At 44.5% G+C, this 23969-nt stretch overlaps 1 protein-coding gene across 1 annotated transcript in view; it reads left to right on the top strand.

Moving 5' to 3' along the window:
- The window catches only part of VEPH1 (ventricular zone expressed PH domain containing 1), a 755777-nt gene that overhangs the window by 249446 nt on the left and 482362 nt on the right, over positions 1-23969 (top strand). The window contains exon 5 of the mRNA XM_075340702.1: positions 4309-4475. Coding sequence (XP_075196817.1) covers positions 4309-4475 — 167 coding nt within the window. The remainder of the gene's footprint in view (positions 1-4308; positions 4476-23969) is intronic.

Raw genomic sequence — 23969 nt, forward strand, 5'->3', positions numbered from 1 at the left:
GCAGGGCAGATCAAAGTGCGCCTGCGCAGGACCTCACTGTCAGCTAGTGTAGATGACGTAGAATGCATCATCCACACTAGCTTCAGAAGGAGGACAGAGATAGCCGAAAGAGGAGGCGCGGGACCCGGAGAACGGAGACGCCTATCCTCCCAGTCTGCTCTGTACCGACTATTAGGTGAGTATTATGAACATCCGGTGACAGGATCCCTTTAAAACTAGAAGCTAAAGTCTGATTGGTTCTCTTTTAGACAGTTTTGATAAATACGATCCAATGTTTGCACATGGCATTTATCAGGAATTGTGAACCCTAACATTGTCATGTACTGCCATATCATTATTGCAGGAAAGAAAATCTAGATCACCTGCGTTCAATACTAATGCAACCTTTTTCTAAGGGGTACTTTACATGCTGCAACATCGCTACCGATATATCGTCGGGGTCATCCAGTGCCGGTAGCGACATCGCAGCGTGTGACATCAAGGAGCGACGATCAACGATCGCAAAATCATTCAAAAACGGTGATTGTTGACATGTCGCGCCTTTCCTTAATATCGCTGCTGCCGCAGGTACGATATTGTTCGTCGTTCCTGCGGCATCACACATCGCTATGTGTGACACCGCAGGAACGACAAACATCTCATTACCTGCGTCCACCGGCAATGCGGAAGGAAGGAGGTGGGCGGGATGTTACATCCCTCTCATCTCCGCCCCTCCGCTTCTATTGGCCGGCCGCTGTGTGACACCGCAGTGACGTCACTATGACGCCAAACGTACCTCCCCCTTGAGGGATGGATTGTTCGGCGGTCACAGCGACGTCGCTGCACAGGTATGTTCGTGTGACGCTGCCATAGCGATAATGTTCGCTACGGCAGCGAGTACCAAATATCGCACGAGCGACGGGGGCGGGTGCTATCGCGCTCGATATCGCTAGCAATCGCTAGCGATGTTGCAGCGTGTAAAGCACCCTTTAGTCCTTTGCAATATGGATAATATAAATGACTGTAAAGCGGGCTTTACACGCTACGACATCGCTAATGCGGAGTCGTTGGGGGCACGGAATTCGTGACGCACATCCGGCCGCATTAGCGATGCCGTTGCGTGTGACATCGATTAGCGATTTTGCATCGTTGCAAAACAGTGCAAAATCGCTAATCAGCGACACGGGGGTCCATTCCCAATTAGCGTTACTTCAGCAGTAACGAGGTTGTTCGTCGTTCCTGCGGCAGCACACATCGCTGCGTGTGACGCCGCAGGAGCGAGGAAACTCTCCCTACCTGCCTCCCGGCCTCTATGCGGAAGGAAGGAGGTGGGCAGGATGTTACGTCCCGCTCATCTCCGCCCCTCCGCTGCGATTGGGCGGCGGTTCAGTGACGTTTCAGTGACGTCGCTGTGACGCCGCATGGACTGCCCCCTTAGAAAGGAGGCGGTTCGCCCGTCACAGCGACGTCGCCGGACAGGTAAGTATGTGTGACGGCTGTGGGCGATGTTGTGCGGCACGGGCAGCGATATGCCCGTGTCGCGCAACAGATGGGGGCGGGTACCCACACTAGCGATATCGGGACCGATATCGCAGTGTGTAAAGTAGCCTTTACTCTGTTATTCACCAAAGACAAGAGAAAATGACCCAGCTTGCAGTCAGTGCGGTGTCATTTCTGGGGTCACGCCCTACACGTTTTTGTTAAATAAGTATTTTCATCCAAATACAATATCTATCACAGAGTGTAATAGAACATGAGCATAGTTAGAAACGTGACATTTTACCATGTATATTATCATTCATGTTTTTAATAAAATATTTTAAATATTATTGTTTAAACTTGGTTGTTATGGGCTTTCTGTTGAGCATCATGTAACAAACAAAAGATATACAGTATACGCAGTATTTTCCTCTGTATACACAGCAGATGCTTCACCATCTTCAGTAACATGAGATATACTTTGTATATTTTAAGTTTTGACAGTGGAGTTCCTGATCCTGAGACAGGGAACCGAATCATCTCTCCACCAGCTGCATTTTGATAACTCATACCTCCAGAAGTGATCTGGGGCCAATATCTATGTTTGTTCTAACTTTTTTTTTTTATATAAAAAAATGCCCAAGCAGTCAACAATATGCAAAATAAAATATTAGGAATATTATTTTACTTTGAAATGTACAAACATTTTCTACTTCTTGGAAAAAAAAAACATTTCAATACTGCAGATACCATGAGATGTATGAGTTTTCCATATACTTTTTGTACCTTTATATACAGTGCCTTGCGAAAGTATTCGGCCCCCTTGAATATTTAAACCTTTTCCCACATTTCAGGCTTCAAACATAAAGATAAAAAAATAATAATTTGATGGTGAAAAATCAACAACAAGTAGGACACAATTGTGAATTTGAACGAAATTTCTTGCTTATTTTAAACTTTTATAAAAAACTAACAAACTGAAAATTGGGGCGTGCAATATTACTCGGCCCCTTTACTTTCAGTGCAGCAAACTCACTCCAGAAGTTCATTGAGGATCTCTGAATGATCCAATGTTGTCCTAAATGACTGATGATGATAAATATAATCCACCTGTGTGTAATCAAGTCTCCGTATAAATGCACCTGCTCTGTGATAGTCTAAAGGGGGTTTTACACGCAGTGATATCACTAGTGATATTGCTGGTGAAAGCACCTGCCCCCGTCGTTTGTGCGTCACGGGCAAATCGCTGCCTATGGCGCACAAAGTCGTTAGGAGCCGTCACACATACTTACCTGCCTAGCGACGTCGCTGTGTCCGGCGAACCGCCTCCTTTCTAAGGGGCAGTTTGTTCGGCGTCACTAAGCGGCCGCCCAATAGAAGTGGAGGGGCGGAGATGAGCGGGCATAACATCCCGCCCACCTTCTACCTTCCGCATTGCCGGCGGCCGCAGGTAAGCTGTTGTTTGTCGTTCCCGGGGTGTCACACGTAGCGATGTGTGCTGCCTCGGGAATGACAAACAACCTGTGTGCTCAACAATCAACGATTTTTTGAAAAGGAACGACGTGTCATCGATGGACGATAAGGTGAGTATTTTCCATCGTTAACGGTCGTTCCTTGCTGTCAAACGCAACGACGTCGCTAACGATGCTGGATGTGCGTCACAGAATCCATGACCCCAGCGATATATCGTTAGATACGTCGTTGCATGTAACGGGGCCTTTAGTGTTCTGTTTATAGCACAGAGAGCATCATGAAGACCAAGGAACACAACAGGCTGGCCTGTGATACTGTTGTGGAGAAGTTTAAAGCTGGATTTGGTTTCAAAATGATTTCTACCACTTTAAACATCCCAAGAAGCACTGTGCAAGTGATCATATTGAAATGGAAGGAGTATCATACCACTGCAAATCTACCAAGACACGGCCGTCCCTCAAAAATTTAATCTCAAACAAGGAGAAGACTGATCCGAGATGCAGCCAAGAGGCCCATGATCACTCCAGATGAACTGCAGAGATCTACAGCTGAGGTGGGAGAGTCTGTCTATAGGACAACAATCAGTCGTACACTGCACAAATCTGGCCTTTATAGATGAGTGGCAAGGAGAAAGCCATTTCTCAAAGATATCCATAAAAAGTCTCCATTAACGTTTGCCACAAGCCACCTGGGAGACACACCAAACATGTGGAAGAAGGTGCTCTGGTCAGATGTAACCAAAATCGAAGTTTTTGGGCACAATGCCATCCGATATGTTTGGCGTAAAAGCAACACAGCTCATCACCCTGAACACACCATCCTCACTGTCAAACATGGTGGTGGCAGCATCATGGTTTGGGCATGCTTTTCTTCAGCAGGGACAGGGAAGATGGTTAAAATTGATGGGAAGATGGATGGAGCCAAATACAGGACCATTCTTGAAGAAAACCTTTTGTAGTCTGCAAAAGACCTGAGACTAGAACGGAGATTTGTCTTCCAACAAGACAATGATCCCAAACATAAAGCAAAATCTACAATGGAATGGTTCACAAATAAATGTTTAAGTATTAACTTAAAGGGGCCGAATAATATTGCACGCCCCAATTGTCAGTTTATTTTTTATAAAAGTTTAAAATAAGCAATACATTTTATTCATCTTCACAATTGTGTCCCACTTGTTGTTGATTCTTCACCATAAAATTAAAAATGTTTATCTTTATGTTTGAAGCCTGAAATGTGGAAAAAGGCTGAAAAATTCAAGGGGGCCAAATACTTTTGCAAGGCACTGTATTTGCATAGCATATAAGATATAATAATTCAGAACTGCACTTATATAGAAATGTATGTCTAGTCACAGTGCATTGTTATATTCCACAGGTAATAGTATGCTCCTCCGTGTACTTCCATCAATTTATGAGATGCAGCCGCAGCCCATCCACCAATTCCTGGGAGACCTAGTTTCACAGATGCCTCATTTAGAGGAAGGCGAACAGCTTCATATGCTAAGATTGTTACAAGCAATAGCAAAGGCTAAGCAACCAAAGGTAATAAATACATTAAACGTTATGTCCTGTGCATAGAGCATATTATGCTTTCATTAAAATTAAAACAAAACAGGGGAGGCAAAAAGTCAGGTATCAGTCTCTCTCCATCCTCCTCTAATTCTAGCATAGTACAAAAATCTACAGATCCACACATAAGAGCAAATGTTCAAATCCAAACTCAAGATCATGAGAAAGTCTACTAGTTGTTGGGGGAGCTGTTAGCAGATTACAATATACCTGACCAACACTTAGGCATACTTTCACCAGTATGGAAATAAGGTAGTATCAATGCATTCAAGTTCTGATTGTCACGGTGAATGAGGGGAAAGCAGAGGATAGGGGCTCTTAGACTGGCCCTCAGGCTAGCTATCCCTAATCCTAGAGATACCCCTGAAGGTGAGGATGTCTGAGCCGCCTTCCCCATTAGCCACAGGTGATTTTATTCTTTATTAGCAGGTTCCTACCCGACAATACACATGGAGGTTTTTAAACCCAGAGAGAGGCTTAAGTTCGGTGTAAGTACACAGTATTATGAGATTGTCTTGACATGGCTACTGGACAGATATAGAAATGGCCATTTTTTATGCTAAATATTTCAATTTTTTCTTAGATTTCCCTTAGCAGTAATGTATGTCTACATTCCTACATTCATGGTTTGCATGCTTTAGCATTTCAGAGTGCAACTGTCTTTTTTCGTTATCAAGATTGGCTAGGGACACTCAAAGGCTACAGACAACCTGATGGACAAGAGTGTGATGCCTTTGAGAATGCACAGGAGGCACACACAGACACATAGGACACCACATCCCTCCGGATTTTGGGCCACCAAAAGCAATGCAATATGAAACCCAGGGTACCCATCACCCTATTGTGACCAATTGTGACCAGCCAGGACACAATCATGATGCTCCTCCAGAACCCTAAGGTGAATATTCAGGGCAACAAATGGCTTGTTAGCTGGAACCCCAGACAGTTCCTCACCTTGGGCTTCATCAATCTTAGATTCAACCTCAGTACAGATTCACCACCACTCCCTTCTGAAGTATGGGAACAGATTCATCACAGACCCTTCACCAGAAAACTCCTGGACAATGCATCAGCTTTATTGTTTTTTGACCCCGGATGATAAGTTACAAAAAAGTTACCTATTGAAAAATAATGACCACCAAGCTTCTCTTGGTGTAAGACGTTTAGTCGACTCAAGGTAAAGGAATTTTTTATGGTATGTTATTACAGTGACAGGATGGATAGCTCCCGTCAGAAAGTGTTGCCACTCCTCAATCACTGATTTGGTAGCAAGAAATTCTCTATTACCAATATCATAATTACAGTACGTTCAGCCGGAGATAACTTCTTAGAAAAGGAAGCACTTGCAGTTTACCAACAGATGGACCTTGAGACAATACAGCTCTTAAGGCCCCGTCACACTAAGCAACATCGCTAGCAACATCGCCGCTAACGAACAACTTTTGTGACGTTGCTAGCGATGTTGCTGTGTGTGACATCCAGCAACAACCTGGCCCCTGCTGTGAGGTCGTTGGTTGTTGCTGAATGTCCTGGGCCATTTTTTAGTTGTTGCTGTCCCGCTGTGAAGCACTGATCGCTGTGTGTGACAGCGAGACAGCAACAACTAAATGTGCAGGCAGCAGGAGCCGGCTTCTGCAGAGGCTGGTAACCAATGTAAACATCGGGTAACCAAGAAGCCCTGTCCTTGGTTACCCGATATTTACCTTCGATACCAGCCTCCGCCGCTCTCACTGCCTGTGCTGCCGGCTCCTGCTCTGTGCACATGTAGCTAGCTGCAGGACACATCGGGTTAATTAACCTGATGTGTGCTGTAAGTAGGAGAGCAGGGAGCCAGTGCTAAGCATTGTGCGCTGCTCCCTGCTCTGTGCACATTTAGCTGCAGCATACATCGGGTAATTAACCTGATGTGTGCTGTAACTAGGAGAGCAGGGAGCCAGCGCTAAGCATTGTGCGCTGCTCCCTGCTCTGTGCACATTTAGCTGCAGCACACATCGGGTAATTAACCCGATGTGTGCTGTAGCTAGGAGAGCATGGAGCCAGCGCTCAGTGTGCGCTGCTCCCTGCTCTCTGCACGTGTAGCTCCGTGCGGTGGTAACCAAGGTAAATATCGGGTTGGTTACCGATATTTACCTTAGTTACCAAGCGCAGCATCTTCCACGCGGCGCTGGGGGCTGGTCACTGGTTGCTGGTGAGCTCACCAGCAACTCGTGTAGCCACGCTCCAGCGATCCCTGCCAGGTCAGGTTGCTGGTGGGATCGCTGGAGCGTCGCAGTGTGACAGCTCACCAGCAACCTCCTAGCAACTTACCAGCGATCCCCATCGTTGTTGGGATCGCTGGTAAGTTGCTTAGTGTGACGGTACCTTTAATCCCACATCTGAAGCGTCAACCTCCACTGTGTAGGGTTGAGAAGCAACAGGTTGTACTAATACAGTTGACAACGAGAAGCACTTTTTTAGACAGTCAAATGCGTACAAAGCACCCTCAGACTATTTAGAAATGTCCGTACCTTTTTTCGTCGTGTCGTCTTGCTATGGCAGAATTTTTTTTAACAATTCATGTAAATTTTGCAAGCTTCAAGAAATGTTGCAGAGCCTTAAGGGCCTCAGGATGGTAACATTTTAATATAACCTGTAGCTTAGTGGGATCCATCCTAAAACCAGAAACTGAAATTATGTGACCCAAAAATTGAAGTTCCGGAACAGCGAAGACGCACCTTTCTAATTTTGCGCACAACTTATTCTCTCTGAGAATTTGCAAAACCTGTGTGACATATCATGAGACCCAAAATCCTGTGAATAAATGAGAACATCATCCAGGTAAATGATAACAATTTTCCCTAATAGGGAGCAAATACATAATTAACAAAGTGCTGAAAACCACAGGCGGATTGGTCAGACCAAACGGCATTACCAAATTTTCTAAGTGACCCTCTGGTGTATTGAATGGCATCTTCCAATCATCCCCCTGTTGGATCCAAATCAGATTATAAGCCCCACTAAGGTTGAGTTTGGAGAATCATTTAGCACCGGCAATCTGATTAAATAGGTCCGGAATGAGTAGCCAAGGATACAGGTCACAAACCATAATCTGGTTGAGCTCATCTAAATCCAGACACAGACATAGTCCACCATCCTTCTTTTTGACAAAGAAGGAATCTTCAGACACAGGGGACAAAGATGGCCTAATGTGTCCATTAGCCAAACTCTCCATTATATACTCTTTTAAAGCTAGTCTCTCAGGACTAGACAGATTATACAGTCTGCGCTTGGGCAACTTGGCCCCTGGCTTTAACCTTTTGGTGCAGTCATAAGGTCTATGCGGCGTCAACTCCTGACAACCCTTCTTAGAGAAAACATCACTAAAATCTGAGAGAGGATCCAGAATACTAGTGGTTATCACCAAGATATGCCTTTCTTGAAAAATTTAATATTACCAGTTATGTATATTAGATTTTATGACAGGGTATTGATCCAGGGAACTAGTCTGATTGCCGGATTTTTTCCCCATTGGAACTTGTTTGCCACATTGGGGTTTTTTTGCCTTCCTCTGGATCAACATGTTAGGCTACAGGTTGAACTAGATGGACTTAGAGTCTCCCTTCAACCTTAAAAACTATGATAGATATAGGTCCGTAGACAGTGTTCAATACAGTAAGAGCTTCATTTGATTATGTCCTGAGTTTACCAGAAAACAATAGGGTTATGTAATTGCCAACCAAGGGAAGCCTAAAACTATATGTGTAGGAATGTCTTTGAGCATATAACCCCTATGTGGAGTTCTAGACACTGTACACACTCCATAAAGACCCCTTGGAAGAGGGGTGACAATTAAATGGCCAAAATCTAGACCGGACTAGATAACTCATTCACCTTTAACCCTGAGGAGCGAGCAAACTGTTCATCAATTACCTCTCCTCCCATGTTTTCCCCAGAATCATTATCTAGAAAAACTTTTTAGGGACTTCTTGGACCCTTATTTTAACCCTGGAAGGTATTATACACTGAGACATCATGGTGGACGAAATATGTAGACCCAGGTTAGAATTTCCCAACCCACCTGGTTCTAAAAGTTTTCTGACTGACGATTTTTCTTGGTCACCAATGGACAGGTTCTAATATAGTGTCTTTTTTTACCACAATAAAAACAAACTCCTCCCCTTTTAGAATTAGACGGGTTCCTCCTCTCATAAGATGTCCCTACACGCTGCATGGGCTCGGGTGAGATCTTGGGAGGCAATGTTAGAACAGTGACCACTTCCCAGAGAGTCTTCTTGTTGTGAGACCTCTGATGGAAATAGCAAACTATATGGATTACAAGAGACATCACACACTCTGTATGAAAGCTTCCTTTACCCTCTCAGACACACAATGAAAAAAACTATTTTTTGAGTGCAGGGTCATTCCACAGAATGTCCACGGACCAGCGTAATAGTCCTCTGCCAACTGATTCCCCTGGTGCAGTGAATGGATTTTAAACTCAACTAAAGATACTTTATCTGGATCAGATCATCATAGATAAGACCAAGTGCAGTGAAAAACCCGCCAACTAACACAAACACAAACTGACTCAGGGGGCAAGGAAAAAGCCCATGCTTTTAGGTCCCCACTCAGGAGCGAGACTACAATAACCACCCGCTGCGCCTCAATACCAGAGAAGTGACGACAAAACCGGTAATACAATTTCCATGCTTCCTTGAAGGAAACAAACCGGCTGCGCTCCCCAGAAAATCTTCCAGAGAGGGGCAGTTTGGGTACGGCAACTAACACAGATTGCGCAGACTGTGCATGTTGCTGAATTGCCCCCTTTAATTCTGCCACCTGGAGGGATAAGGACTGCAAGGTAGTGAAGGAACTGGGTGCATGCCAAAATGTAAGCATGGAATGACTATAATGTCACAGAAAGTGAGGGAAAAGCAGGAATTAGGGGCTCTTAGACTGGCCTTCAGGATAGGGGATGCTAGCTATCTCTTTTTCTAGAGTTACTTCTGAAGGTGAGGATGTCTGAGCCACCTTCCTTGCCCTGATTTCATATCCTCTCCTCCCAACCTCTGGGGAGGGCCAAGGTAGAAGGGATAAAGCCAACATATGTACATAAACAGGTGAAACCAAAACTCTATCACACAGGACACACATACAAAGGTATAAGACAATAAGAGCTTAAGAGGAAAATAAGAGCAGGGAGGAAACAACAAGACAGCAGGACAAATTCACAACAACTCCATGCACAAAGCAATTCAGTTACTGGGAGACAACAGCACACAGACCAACACAGCAATAAACTATAGTTGGTATGGGAAGACAGGTTCCACCATCTTAGAAAGGCATGGAGTAAATGTAATAGGTTTCCAACAACATGTGATCCTGGAGGTAACCAGCAGGCCAGTAAAAGTTAATTCTTGTTAATTTAATCATTAATGAGCACACAGCTGGTCAATGCCGAAACCTGCCCGTGTAACTCCAGAGAAACCATAGTGTGGCATGTCAGAATTTGTAATTTGAACAGTAGGCTGGAAAAGAAAGGGTTAAAGCACTGCTCTGCAGTGGAAAGATGAAAATATCAGGATGACTTGAAAGTGATTTATTTCAATGTGTTTTGGAAAAAAGATGTCTCCTTCTTCAGGTCAAAAACAAATGTCTTCATATGATGGGACCATTGAGATGGTTTCATCTTTCCACTACAGCGCAGTGTTTTAACCCTTTCTTCTCCAGCCTATGGTCTACACTTGTTTGGGGGCTGCAGTAGCAGTCCTTTGCATGCCAGCAATAGTAGTTGTGACTTCTCACAACTGGTACAAGGGAGCAATTCTGTGAATACCTGCTAATCCTTCATCTGGGATAAGACCCTATTTGAGCAATCTTTTCTTTCCAGCATATTTTATACAAACTGTAGTGTGAACAGAATTTGATGCCGCCATGACACTTGGCGAGTTTTGAGCAAAACTCCATGTGACAGCTGTCTAGGAAACAACACAAATAATATATTATCATTTATTTTTTTTTAAACCAATTCTTAAGATAGACTTCCAGTGTTGAATACGTACAGTGTAAATTGAGTCCCACATGACTTGGGACTAGACCCCTCCAAATAGTAGATATACAGTTAGGTCCAGAAATATTTGGACAGTGACACAATTTTCGCGAGTTGGGCTCTGCATGCCACCACATTGGATTTAAAATGAAACCTCTACAACAGAATTGAAGTGCAGATTGTAACGTTTAATTTGAAGGTTTGAACAAGAATATCTGATAGAAATTGTAGGAATTGTACACATTTCTTTACAAACACTCCACATTTTAGGAGGTCAAAAGTAATTGGACAAATAAACCCAAACAAAATATTTTTATTTTCAATATTTTGTTGCGAATCCTTTGGAGGCAATCACTGCCTTAAGTCTGGAACCCATGGACATCACCAAACGCTGGGTTTCCTCCTTCTTAATGCTTTGCCAGGCCTTTACAGCCGCAGCCTTCAGGTCTTGCTTGTTTGTGGGTCTTTCCATCTTAAGTCTGGATTTGAGCAAGTGAAATGCATGCTCAATTGGGTTAAGATCTGGCGATTGACTTGGCCATTGCAGAATGTTCCACTTTTTTGCACTCATGAACTCCTGGGTAGCTTTGGCTGTATGCTTGGGGTCATTGTCCATCTGTTTTATGAAGCGCCGTCCGATCAACTTTGCGGCATTTGGCTGAATCTGGGCTGAAAGTATATCCCAGTACACTTCAGAATTCATCCGGCTACTCTTGTCTGCTGTTATGTCATCAATAAACACAAGTGACCCAGTGCCATTGAAAGCCATGCATGCCCATGCCATCACGTTGCCTCCACCATGTTTTACAGAGGATGTGGTGTGCCTTGGATCATGTGCCGTTTCCTTTCTTCTCCAAACTTTTTTCTTCCCATCATTCTGGTACAGGTTGATCTTTGTCTCATCTGTCCATAGAATACTTTTCCAGAACTGAGCTGGCTTCATGAGGTGTTTTTCAGCAAATTTAACTCTGGCCTGTCTATTTTTGGAATTGATGAATGGTTTGCATCTAGATGTGAACCCTTTGTATTTACTTTCATGGAGTCTTCTCTTTACTGTTGACTTAGAGACAGATACACCTACTTCACTGAGAGTGTTCTGGACTTCAGTTGATGTTGTGAACGGGTTCTTCTTCACCAAAGAAAGTATGCGGCGATCATCCACCACTGTTGTCATCCGTGGACGCCCAGGCCTTTTTGAGTTCCCAAGCTCACCAGTCAATTTCTTTTTTCTCAGAATGTACCCGACTGTTGATTTTGCTACTCCAAGCATGTCTGCTATCTCTCTGATGGATTTTTTCTTTTTTTTCAGCCTCAGGATGTTCTGCTTCACCTCAATTGAGAGTTCCTTAGATCGCGTGTTGTCTGGTCACAGGAACAGCTTCCAAATGCAAAACCACACACCTGTAATCAACCCCAGACCTTTTAACTACTTCATTGATTACAGGTTAACGAGGGAGACGCCTTCAGAGTTAATTGCAGCCCTTAGAGTCCCTTGTCCAATTACTTTTGGTCCCTTGAAAAAGAGGAGGCTATGCATTGCAGAGCTATGATTCCTAAACCCTTTCTCCGATTTGGATGTGAAAACTCTCATATTGCAGTTGGGAGTGTGCACTTTCAGCCCATATTATATATATAATTGTATTTCTGAACATGTTTTTGTAAACAGCTAAAATAACAAAACTTGTGTCACTGTCCAAATATTTCTGGACCTAACTGTATAATAAATCCCACCTGCCTTTGAAAAATTTTAGGCAGGTGGGAAAAAAAATGCTGCAGAAAAAGAATGCTTAATAAAAAATAGAAGTGTTAAAGAGAAACTATTATTATTAACAAAATTCAAAGTGAATGACCAAAAGAGATATCTAAATCCAATCAATATTTGATGTGACCATCCTTTTGCCTTCAAAACAGCATCAATATTTTTAGGTACACTTGCACAAAGTCAGGAATTATCTAGGATTATAATCTTAAAAATAGTCCTCAGTAGTAGTGATGGTCGGGATAAGAGATAAAGATCGAGATCGGGATCAAGATAACACAATCTGGCTTCCGATCACTGATCTTGGACTTTACAGTTATGGGATGGGGTGGGAGGTGGGGGATGTAAAATAAAGAATGTAGATAATAATAAACATTTTAATTATACTTACAGGTTCCGCGATGCGTCCTGCAGACTCTGTGTCCCGGCACTTCTGCTTCCGGGTCCGATCATTGCTGTGCCGCTGATTAAAGGACCCTCTGTGATGTCATAACTATGTGACCAGTCAGGTCTGAATGTTGTACAGTATTACCTCATTGGCTACAGACTGGTCACATGGCTATGACGTCATGCAAGGTCCTGTAGTGTCAGTCGATAGGGATGGGCGAGCATGCTCGCCAGTAATCGGTGCTTGCCCAAGCATCTCAGTACTCGAGATACTCAGCGAGCACCGACTACCAGCAAGATGCTCGGGCACATGCTCGGCTCCGCCTCCCTGCATGTTGGCACTCTTTACAGAGTCAGCCCACATGCAGGGATTAGCTGCCACAGCCGGTACATAGTGGCACCGGGAATGAGGTGATCGGAGATCACCGCTGCTATAGTAACCCAGTCATTAGGTTACTATGGCAATGGTGGCAGCGGTGATGTCACCGCTTACCAACGTTCAGTCTCTGCTCACTCATTGAGTGATTAGACAGCACGGGGAGCAAAAGTGTTCTTCCTCTCCCCAGAGCTTTCTGATATAGCAGAGCTAGATCGGTGACAGAAGACCAGGATCGTGGAGGGGTGAGAGGGAGTAATAAAGATGGAGTCCCTAAGTGTGTCTGTGTATTTAATGGAAATAAAGTATTTTTTCTCTGTGTGGTGTCTTCTTTTTAACACTTTATTGGAGATTCTTAATGGCCGGGTCAAACTTGGCCTGACATTTAGAATCTCGGGCTTAATACCAGCTGGTAAAACAAAGCTGGTATTAATCCCTTATAACCCAGAGTGCCACCCGGCACCAGGGCCGCTGGAAGAGTTGGATACAGCGCCAGAAGATGGTGCTTCTATAAAAGCGCCATTTTCTGGGGCGGCTGCAGATTGCAATTCTCAGCGAGGGTGGCCCAGAAAGCTTGGGCCACCCTGCGCTGTGGATTCCAATCCCCAGCTGCTCAGTTGTACCTGGCTGGACACAAAAATTGGGCGTTTTTTTTTTAATTATTTCATGAAACTCATGAATAAATTAAAAAAAGAGCTTCCCTATATTTTTGGTTCCCAACCTGGTACAAATAGGCAGCTGTGGGCAGCCTATACCTGCCTGCTGTACCTGGCTAGCATGCAAAAATATGCCGAAGCCAACGTAATTTTTTTTAGTTTTTTGTCAAAAAACTTAAAAGAAAACAAATAGGGCTTCCCTTTTTTTGTTGATCCCCAGTCAAGTAAAGCCAGGCAGATGGGAATGGCAGTCTGTAGCCGTCCGCTTTATCTGCGCTGAGAATCAAAAATACCGCGGAGTGCTACATCATTTTTTTAAATTTTTTATTTATTTTTATACAACTAGATATTGTGTACTACATATATATATATATATATATATATATATATATTATATTTTTTAAATGTAAAAAGATATAAATAACATGTAAAACTATTTAAACATGTAAGCATTTTTGTGAGGACACTTAAACGATGCACACATATAACATTTTTAATAACGGACGGTCGGATGTCTTCCGCGTATATATATATATATATATATATATATATATATATATATATATATACGTTAAGCTTATGTTTAAAAAGTTTACATGTTATTTATGTCTTTTTACAGTTGAAAAAAATATATATATTTATATATTATGTGTATATATATATATATATATACAGACACACACAGTATAGACCAAAAGTTTGGACACACCTTCTCATTCATAGAGTTTTCTTTATTTTCATGACTCTGAAAATTGTAGATTCACATTGAAGGCATCAAAACTATGAATTAACACATGTGGAATGAAATACTTAACCAAAAAGTTTGAAACAATGGAAATATGTCTTATATTCTAAGTTCTTCAAAGTAGCCACCTTTTGCTTTGATTACTGCTTTGCACACTCTTGATGAGCTTCAAAAGGTAGTTACCGGAAATGGTTTTCACTTCAAAAGTGTGCCCTCTCAGGTTTAATAAGTGGGATATCTTGCCTTATAAATGAGGTTGTAACCATCAGTTGTGTTATGCAGAGGTCTGGTGGACACACAGCTGATAGTCCTACTGAATAGACTGTTAGCTGCTTTTTTCTTTCCATAATAAAAATTCTAAGTAAAAAAAAAAGTGTCCATCATTACTTTAAGAAATGAAAGTCAGTCAGTCCAAAAAATTGGGAAAACTTTGAAAGTGTCCCCAAGTGCAGTGGGAAAAACCATCAAACGCTACAAAGAAACTGGCTCACATGAGGACTGCCCAGGAAAGGAAGACCAAGAGTCACCTCTGCTGCGGAGGATAAGTTTATCTAAGCCACCAGCCTCAGAAATTGCAGGTTAACAGCAGCTCAGATTAGAGACCAGGTCAATGCCACACAAAGTTCTAGCAGCAGACGCATCTCTAGAACAACTGTTAAGAGGAAACTTTGTGCAGCAGGCCTTCATGGTAAAATAGCTGCTAGGAAACCACTGCTAAGGACAGGCAACAATCAGAAGAGACTTGTTTGGGATAAAGAACACAAGGAATGGACATTAGACCAGTGGAAATCTGTGCTTTGGTCTGATGAGTCCAAATTTGAGATCTTTGGATCCAACCACCGTGTCTTTGCAGAAAAGGTGAACGGATGGACTCTACATGGCTTGTTCCCATTGTGAAGCATGAAGGAGGAGGTGTGATGGTGTGGGGGTGCTTTGCTGGGGACACTGTTGGGGATTTATTCAAGATTGAAGACACACAGAACCAGCATGCCTACCACAGCATTTTGTGTAAAGCACCCTTAAGACTATCACAGAGCAGGTGCATTTATACCGAGACTTGATTACACACAGGTGGCTTATATTTATCATCATCAGTCATTTAGGACAACAGTGGATCATTCACAGATCCTCAATGAACTTCTGGAGTGAGTTTGCTGCACTGAAAGTAAAATGGCCGAATAATATTGCACGCCACACTTTTATATATATATATATATATATATATATAAAAATGTACACAATATATAAATAAATAATTTTAAAAAGTAACGTAGCGCTCCGTGGTATTTTTGATTCTCAGTGCAGATAAAGTGGACAGCTACAGGCTGCCACCCCCATCTGCCTGGCTTTACCTGACTGGCGATCAAAATACAGGAAGGCCCATTAATTTTTTTAAATTTATTTAAAAAAATAATTTAAAAAAAATGTGGCGGCTCCCACCGTATTTTGATTACCAGTCAGGTAAAGCCAGGCAGCTGGGGGCTGGGATTCCGCAGCCCACAGCCACCCGTAGAAATGGTGCATTGTTTCTTAGCACCATTTTCAGGCGCTTTACCCGGCTTTTCAGCGGCCCGGGTGCCGGGTGGCACGCTGGGTAATAAAGGGATTAATACCAGCTTTGTATTCTCAGATGGTACTAAGCTTGAAATTCATGGTGTCACACCAAATTATACATTGCCACCATAAATGTCTAGTAAATAGTAAAAAAAAAACACAACACAGAGAAAATCTTTTTTATTAGAAATAAAACAAAAAAAACATTTAGAGACGCCATCTTTATTATACTGTAAAAACAATCGTAATCTACAGGTAGAGCAAAGTCCACTCTGATTCATCATTGTACACAGACACAGTCTATACACAGTGAGAAGCAGGGAGAGCATGTACAGAACGATGTAGCTGGCTGACAGTGAGGGGATGACTCGTGCAGTCTCACATTGCATCACCCCATACCTGACGCTCTCAGGACAGGAGCACATCAGCTGCATGGAAAACCATGCAGATGACCCGTTGCTGTCAGGATAGTGTGCGCCATGATGCGATGCGACACAGTGACAATTAAAGTTTAGTTACAAGGACCTTTGATGACATCATAGTCTAGTGACCAGTCTGTAGCCAATGAGGTATTACAAAATTCGCACCTGACTGGTCACATGGGTATGATGTCACGGAAGGTCCTGTTAGTCAGTGGTGATTACCGGGAGGGCACAGCAATAATCGGTCGAATGAGGAAGCAGAAGCGACCGGGAGACACAGTCTGCAGGATGCGTCACGGGACCTGTAAGTATATGATAATGTTTTTTTAATAATGTGCTTGTTTTTTTTTTACAGCCCCTGGACCCGATCTGGACCCGATCTGCAACATGAGCTTCCCAGGCAAGCTCGTGATCGGGATCGTGTACATGATCAGTATGTGATCGGTACGATCCCCGATCTTTACAGATCGGGATCGCCCATCACTACTCAGTAGTTAATAAGTTGATACATTTTAATGAGTAACTGAAAAGATGATAAATAACAGTTTGGAGACTACTCAGGTCTCTTCTTCCAGCATAGTATAACGCAATATCTGAAGAGTCACATAGTTATACACAACACGACAAAAGAATAGTGGCGTAAATAAGAGAAGTGACATGAAGCAGAATTTTCAATAACGGAAAGGCTACAACTCAGTATTGGACATATAGCTGATGCAGCTGCACCACAGGACCCAGAGTAAAAGGAGGACCCTCACATCTAGAGGAGGGCCATGAACTGTAATAAATATTGTATATTTTCGGGGTCTAACTAACTCATCACCAGGAAATTGTTGAATCCCAAGAGGCCCTTCATATCAAATGCCCCCCTGCATCTCTACAATACACTCCCCCCCCTCCATCGACTGGCAAACCTGTTTCACCCCTTCCCATACTGATAGTTCTGCTTCACATCCCATGTCTTATTAACTGCACTATTCTTTTGTCTTATTGTGTTAATTTATGTGACTCTTTAGATGTTTAGATGTTGTGTTATACCATCCCTGATGAAGAGACATGAGTAGTTTTTAAAGCTGCTACTCGATACCAGCTTTTCAGTTAGCCATTAAAAGGTATCAACCACAGAGGACTTTAATTTTTTTAATTTTTCTATCTAGTTCTATTCTGGTTTCTATCTAATGGTACAAATGTATATTTTTCCTACACCAAGTGGGTGAAAATGACCACCATTTTCATATGTACTGTAGATTGAAACAATAATTAACTGAAATGGAATCAGATCTGTACGATGCTTGTAACAAGGTGGAGAACAGTTAAAATCTAAGGTTAGGTTTTTGAAGATAGTTTCAAGCCACAGGTGACACATGGCACTCTGCGCACAGCAAGAAGGCACAAGATAGTTTTATTGCATCGGCAAGGTCTATCCCAGGTAAAGATTTGAAAGCAGACTGGGGTTTCAAAATGTGCTGTTTAAGCTGTTTTGAAGACACACCAAAAAATTGGCAATGTAGAGGACCATAGAAGCAGTGATCATCCAAGGAAACTAAGGGGCACTTTGCACGTTGCGACTTCGCTAGCCGATGGTAGCGATGCCGAGAGTGATAGTACCCACCTCCGTCGCACTTGTGATAGCTGCCATAGCGAACATTATCGCTACGGCAGCTTCACATGCACTTACCTGCCCTGCGACGTCGCTCTGGCCGGCGATCCGCCTCCTTCCTCAGGGGGCGGATCGTGCAGCGTCACAGCGACGTCACACGGCAGGCAGCCAATAGAAGCGGAGCTTAGCCGGTGGTGGCAGGTAAGGAGAAGTTCCTTGCTCTTACAGCTTCATACACAGTGATGTGTGCTGCCGCAGGAACAAGGAACAACATCGTACCTGTCGCTGCAGAAAAATTATGAAAATGACCGACACTACATGTCGCGGGCGGGGAGGAGACGCTGCGCTCACCCACTGCTCGGGTTGGGCTGCTGCTGCTGCTCGCTCGGTCGGTGGCTCGAGCGGTGGGCCAGATCCTGGGGACTCGAGCGGCGCTCCTCGCCCGTGAGTGAAAGGGGGTTGGTTTGGTTTAGGGATATTGTCCGTGATGCCACCCACGGTTGTGGTGAGGTTGTGACACCACTGCTGCTCTGGACGGGGATCCCGGGAGCGATGACAGGGAGCAGCTTGGATGTTGTTTCTCCCCTCCGTGGGTAGGGGGGTTGGTCGTCCCGGGGCCCAGGTGAGGGTTAGGGATGGCAGGCGGGTTACGGGGCCTGGTGAGATGCAGGGTCGCGGGGGCAGCGCGGTGCCGCACGGTACGGTGGTACTCACTCAGCCAATGATGAATGCAAAGTCTCCGGTAAAACAAACGGCTGGATGGACGGGTCCCACAGATGGCTGCGGTAATTTTCCCGGTAGGTTGGCGGTGACTGCCTTTCCCTGCACCTGTGTTGTATTCAGGGTTCCAATGGCTTCCCACCAGTAACCTGCTCCCCAGCTTGGATGGATGCTGAGGGAGCCCCTTTTGCCCGCAGGCTCTGGCCCTGGGAACTGTAGCCTTGGCGGTGACTGTGTTTCCCTTCACGGTTTGACCTGTTGCCTTCAATCAGGTCTTGACTGCTGGGAAACCCCGGAGGTTCCCTTCGCTAACGGATTTGACCGGTTTTACGGCGACTCCTAGCCTGGTCGGGGTCCGTAAGCCCTGCCGAATGGTGCTGGCTTCTCATCGCTCCCCGATCCGGTACCGGCGGGCCACCGCCCGTCCCCGGTCCTTACGGATCACTTCAATCAGCCTCTCCTGCAGACGGTCACCAGCGTCTGCCAACCTTGCTGTATGTGCCCGGGCCACGCACCCGAACACGGTCAGTCTCCTCTACTACCACTTCACTCTCCAAAACTAATCTGACTCCTTTTCCCACCTCCAGGACTGTGAACTCCTCGGTGGGCGGGGCCAACCACCTGGCCCACCCCCTGGTGTGGACATCAGCCCCTGGAGGGAGGCAACACGGATTTGTGTTTGACCTCGGTGTGCCTAGCCGGGGTGTGGGGTGTGTTGTTGTAGTACCTGTGACGTCCTGGCTTGTCCAGGGCGCCACACTACATACATCACCGATTTACGACGCTTTTGCGATCGTTTATCGGTGCATCTAGGCCTTACACGTTGCGACTTTGTTACTGGCGCCGGATGTGTGGGTCATGTTGGGGTCACGAAATTGGTGACGCACATCCGGCCGCATTAGCGATGCCGTTGCATGTGACACCGATGAGCGATGTTGCAAAAACTTGCAAAATTGCTCATCAGTGACATGGGGGTCCATTCTCAAAAATCGTTACTGCATCAGTAACGAGGTTGTTCCTCGTTCCTGCGGCAGCACACATCGCTCCGTGTGACACCGCAGGAACAAGGAAGCTCTCCTTACCTGCCTCCCGGCCGCTATGCGGAAGGAAGGAGGTGGGCGGGATGTTACGTCCCGCTCAGCTCCGCCCCTCCGCTGCTATTGGGCGGCCGCTCAGTGACATCGCGGTGACGCCGCATGGACCGCCCCCTTAGAAAGGAGGCGGTTCGCCGGTCACAGCGACGTCGCCGGGCAGGTAAGTATGTGTGACGAGTCTGGGCGATGTTGTGCTGGGTACCCACACTAGCGATACCGGGACCGATATCGCAGTGTGTAAAGCCCGCTTAAGTGTATCTAGAAGAATTGATGCTGCATCAAGGGCAAAAGTTGGTCACTTAACATATTGATTTGATTTACATTTCTGTTTTCTTCATTCACATTGCATTTTGTTAATTAATGACAATAAACTATTAACACTTCTATTTTTGAAAGCATTCTTTGCAGTACTTTTTTCCAACCTGCCTAAAACGTTTGCACAGAATTGTATATATTTTTTAATTTGATTTATATTGTGTTTGTTTATACCTTATGCAAGCTGTGCTGCCTGTAAGTGAAGCACTTTATAGGTGGCATATCTTTTGTGGATTAGAATTGAAATACCAGTGTTATTAGCCTACCAGTTATGTGAGATATGACTATACATGTCATTCTGCAATATGTAAACTTGATCTCCTATTCAAATTAGGTATTTGATAGTCGGTCATATTTGACAGTGTATTATTTCTATAATTTATAGTTCCAATCAGTTTCCAGCAGCCATCCATTATCGTCATCCTTATACTAAAAATCAATATATCAGTTCCGTTACTTCTTCAGTCTGAATTTAGTTTACCAGACTATTAATATATATATATATATATATACAGTTAGGTCCAGAAATATTTGGACAGTGACACAATTTTCGCGAGTTGGGCTCTGCATGCCACCACATTGGATTTGAAATGAAACCTCTACAACAGAATTCAAGTGCAGATTGTAACGTTTAATTTGAAGGTTTGAACAAAAATATCTGATAGAAATTGTAGGAATTGTACACATTTCTTTACAAACACTCCACATTTTAGGAGGTCAAAAGTAATTGGACAAATAAACCAAACCCCCAAAAAAATTTTTAGTTTCAATATTTTGTTGCGAATCCTTTGGAGGCAATCACTGCCTTAAGTCTGGAACCCATGGACATCACCAAACGCTGGGTTTCCTCCTTCTTAATGCTTTGCCAGGCCTTTACAGCCGCAGCCTTCAGGTCTTGCTTGTTTGTGGGTCTTTCCGTCTTAAGTCTGGATTTGAGCAAGTGAAATGCATGCTCAATTGGGTTAAGATCTGGTGATTAACTTGGCCATTGCAGAATGTTCCACTTTTTTGCACTCATGAACTCCTGGGTAGCTTTGGCTGTATGCTTGGGGTCATTGTCCATCTGTACTATGAAGCGCCGTCCGATCAACTTTGCGGCATTTGGCTGAATCTGGGCTGAAAGTATAGCCCGGTACACTTCAGAATTCATCCGGCTACTCTTGTCTGCTGTTATGTCATCAATAAACACAAGTGACCCAGTGCCATTGAAAGCCATGCATGCCCATGCCATCACGTTGCCTCCACCATATTTTACAGAGGATGTGGTGTGCCTTGGATCATGTGCCGTTCCCTTTCTTCTCCAAACTTTTTTCTTCCCATCATTCTGGTACAGGTTGATCTTGGTCTCATCTGTCCATAGAATACTTTTCCAGAACTGAGCTGGCTTCATGAGGTGTTTTTCAGCAAATTTAACTCTGGCCTGTCTATTTTTGGAATTGATGAATGGTTTGCATCTAGATGTGAACCCTTTGTATTTACTTTCATGGAGTCTTCTCTTTACTGTTGACTTAGAGATAGATACACCTACTTCACTGAGAGTGTTCTGGACTTCAGTTGATGTTGTGAACGGGTTCTTCTTCACCAAAGAAAGTATGCGGCGATCATCCACCACTGTTGTCATCCGTGGACGCCCAGGCCTTTTTGAGTTCCCAAGCTCACCAGTCAATTCCTTTTTTCTCAGAATGTACTCGACTGTTGATTTTGCTACTCCAAGCATGTCTGCTATCTCTCTGATGGATTTTTTCTTTTTTTTCAGCCTCAGGATGTTCTGCTTCACCTCAATTGAGAGTTCCTTAGACCGCATGTTGTCTGGTCACAGCAACAGGTTCCAAATGCAAAACCACACACCTGTAATTAACCCCAGACCTTTTAACTACTTCATTGATTACAGGTTAACGAGGGAGACGCCTTCAGAGTTAATTGCAGGCCTTAGAGTCCCTTGTCCAATTACTTTTGGTCCCTTGAAAAAGAGGAGGCTATGCATTACAGAGCTATGATTCCTAAACCCTTTCTCCGATTTGGATGTGTAAACTCTCATATTGCAGCTGGGAGTGTGCACTTTCAGCCCATATTATATATTTAATTGTATTTCTGAACATGTTTTTGTAAACAGCTAAAATAACAAAACTTGTGTCACTGTCCAAATATTTCTGGACCTAACTGTATATTTCCCTTGCTGGTTTCCCATGCTGGTACTAACCTCAGTTCAAACCGTACCAGCAGCACCCTTACAATGTGAACAGGAATGTATCTGGATGGTGTATAAATATGAGACGAAAAAGACCAGCCGCACACTGTGAAAACCAAAATAAATTCTACCTTATGCATAAATGAAGGTATTTGGAATATTATAATGGCCATTGTAATACCAGCCCAGCGCCCCTTCACGGCACCCTCCGTTGCTGGGTCCTACACTACACTGCATCTTCTCTAGGTTTTAAAAACCTACAAGATCAGCTGGTGAACAAAAAGAAGGCTAATGAAGAAGCCAGGAGCTGGGGTGCAAATCCAGCAAACAGAGCACCACTCCCTGTTTATATGCATTATACAATAGAAAAAACGGAATGAAACAGGGGTCCCTTGCTGGTTTCCCACGCTGGTACTAATGTGAGTTCAAACCGTACTGGCAGCACCTTTACAATGTGAACAGGTGCGTATCTGGATGGTGTATAAATATGAGACAAAAAAGACCAGTCGCACACTGTGAAAAAACAAAATAAATTTATGTTATAAGGTAGAATTTATTTTGTTTTTTTCACAGTGTGCGACTGGTGTTTATTGTCTCATTATATATATATATATGACTCGCCCACCCCAGGGCTATGGGACACCCGGTGCCGGGCCGGACTAGTCCGGGGGTCGTCAGTGGTGGCGGGGTCCGGCTCCGTGGCCCTGGTGGGTGTCAATTAAATATGGCTGGTGAATAAAGTTTATGGTTGTCGTGACGCCACCTGTGGTTTGCGGCTATTAAGCCGCCGCTGCTGTATGGGGCCTCCGGGGCTGATGGAATGGCAGCTTGGATGGTCCTGCTCCCCACAGGTGGAGCGGTACCCCGGGGCAACAGTTGGTGCTCATGAGAGTCTATGGTGTGATGTTGTGCGAATAATACGGTGCAGGGCCGACAGGCACTGAAAGAAACAGGCACAAACAGTAGTCTCTTTACCTTCTTCTCTTTTACTTGGCAAATGGTTAGTCCTGGGAGACCGTTACAGGTGGTAGAGGGCTCCGGCCGGCCTGGAAGTAACTGAGGTATCTTTTTGGCCAGATGAGTATGAGGCCTACTCCTGTTCTTTCCTTACTGTTATAGAACCCTGCTCTCTGGATTGGCAATGGCCCTCTTGCTGCTGGGACCTGTGGTTCGTCCCTTGTTCTGTGTGGTAAGCTGCGCGGGCCCTCTCTGGTGCTTCTCTGCTGGAGTCCACACCGGGCACTTGGGATGCAGCTGTACCTTCAGATTGCTTCTGGGCCAGGGGGCTTGCAGCTCTCCTGCCCTCCGGATTCGGCTACCAGGGAAGGATTTTACACCCTGGCAACCACAGACTCCGATGTTCGAGTCTCTTCTGTGCCTCTCTGCTCCTCCTGCTTCACTGGGCCAAGCTACTCCAGCTCCAGGCCCCAGTCCGCAGGACAGCACTACTCTGCGTCTGGTTTCTCTGCTTTCTCTCTACAGACTGAACACTAACTCGTCCCTCAGGTCAGACTTGAGGAATGCTCCCTGGAACTCCTGGTTCAGAGCTCCCCCTGCTGGCCTGAGAGAGGATGGTGTTGGGTGTTGGTACCTACTGGCCAATAGACCTCCCAATTACCTCCA

Source organism: Anomaloglossus baeobatrachus, chromosome 3, assembly GCF_048569485.1.
Source record: "Anomaloglossus baeobatrachus isolate aAnoBae1 chromosome 3, aAnoBae1.hap1, whole genome shotgun sequence".
Classification (NCBI taxonomy): domain Eukaryota; kingdom Metazoa; phylum Chordata; class Amphibia; order Anura; family Aromobatidae; genus Anomaloglossus; species Anomaloglossus baeobatrachus.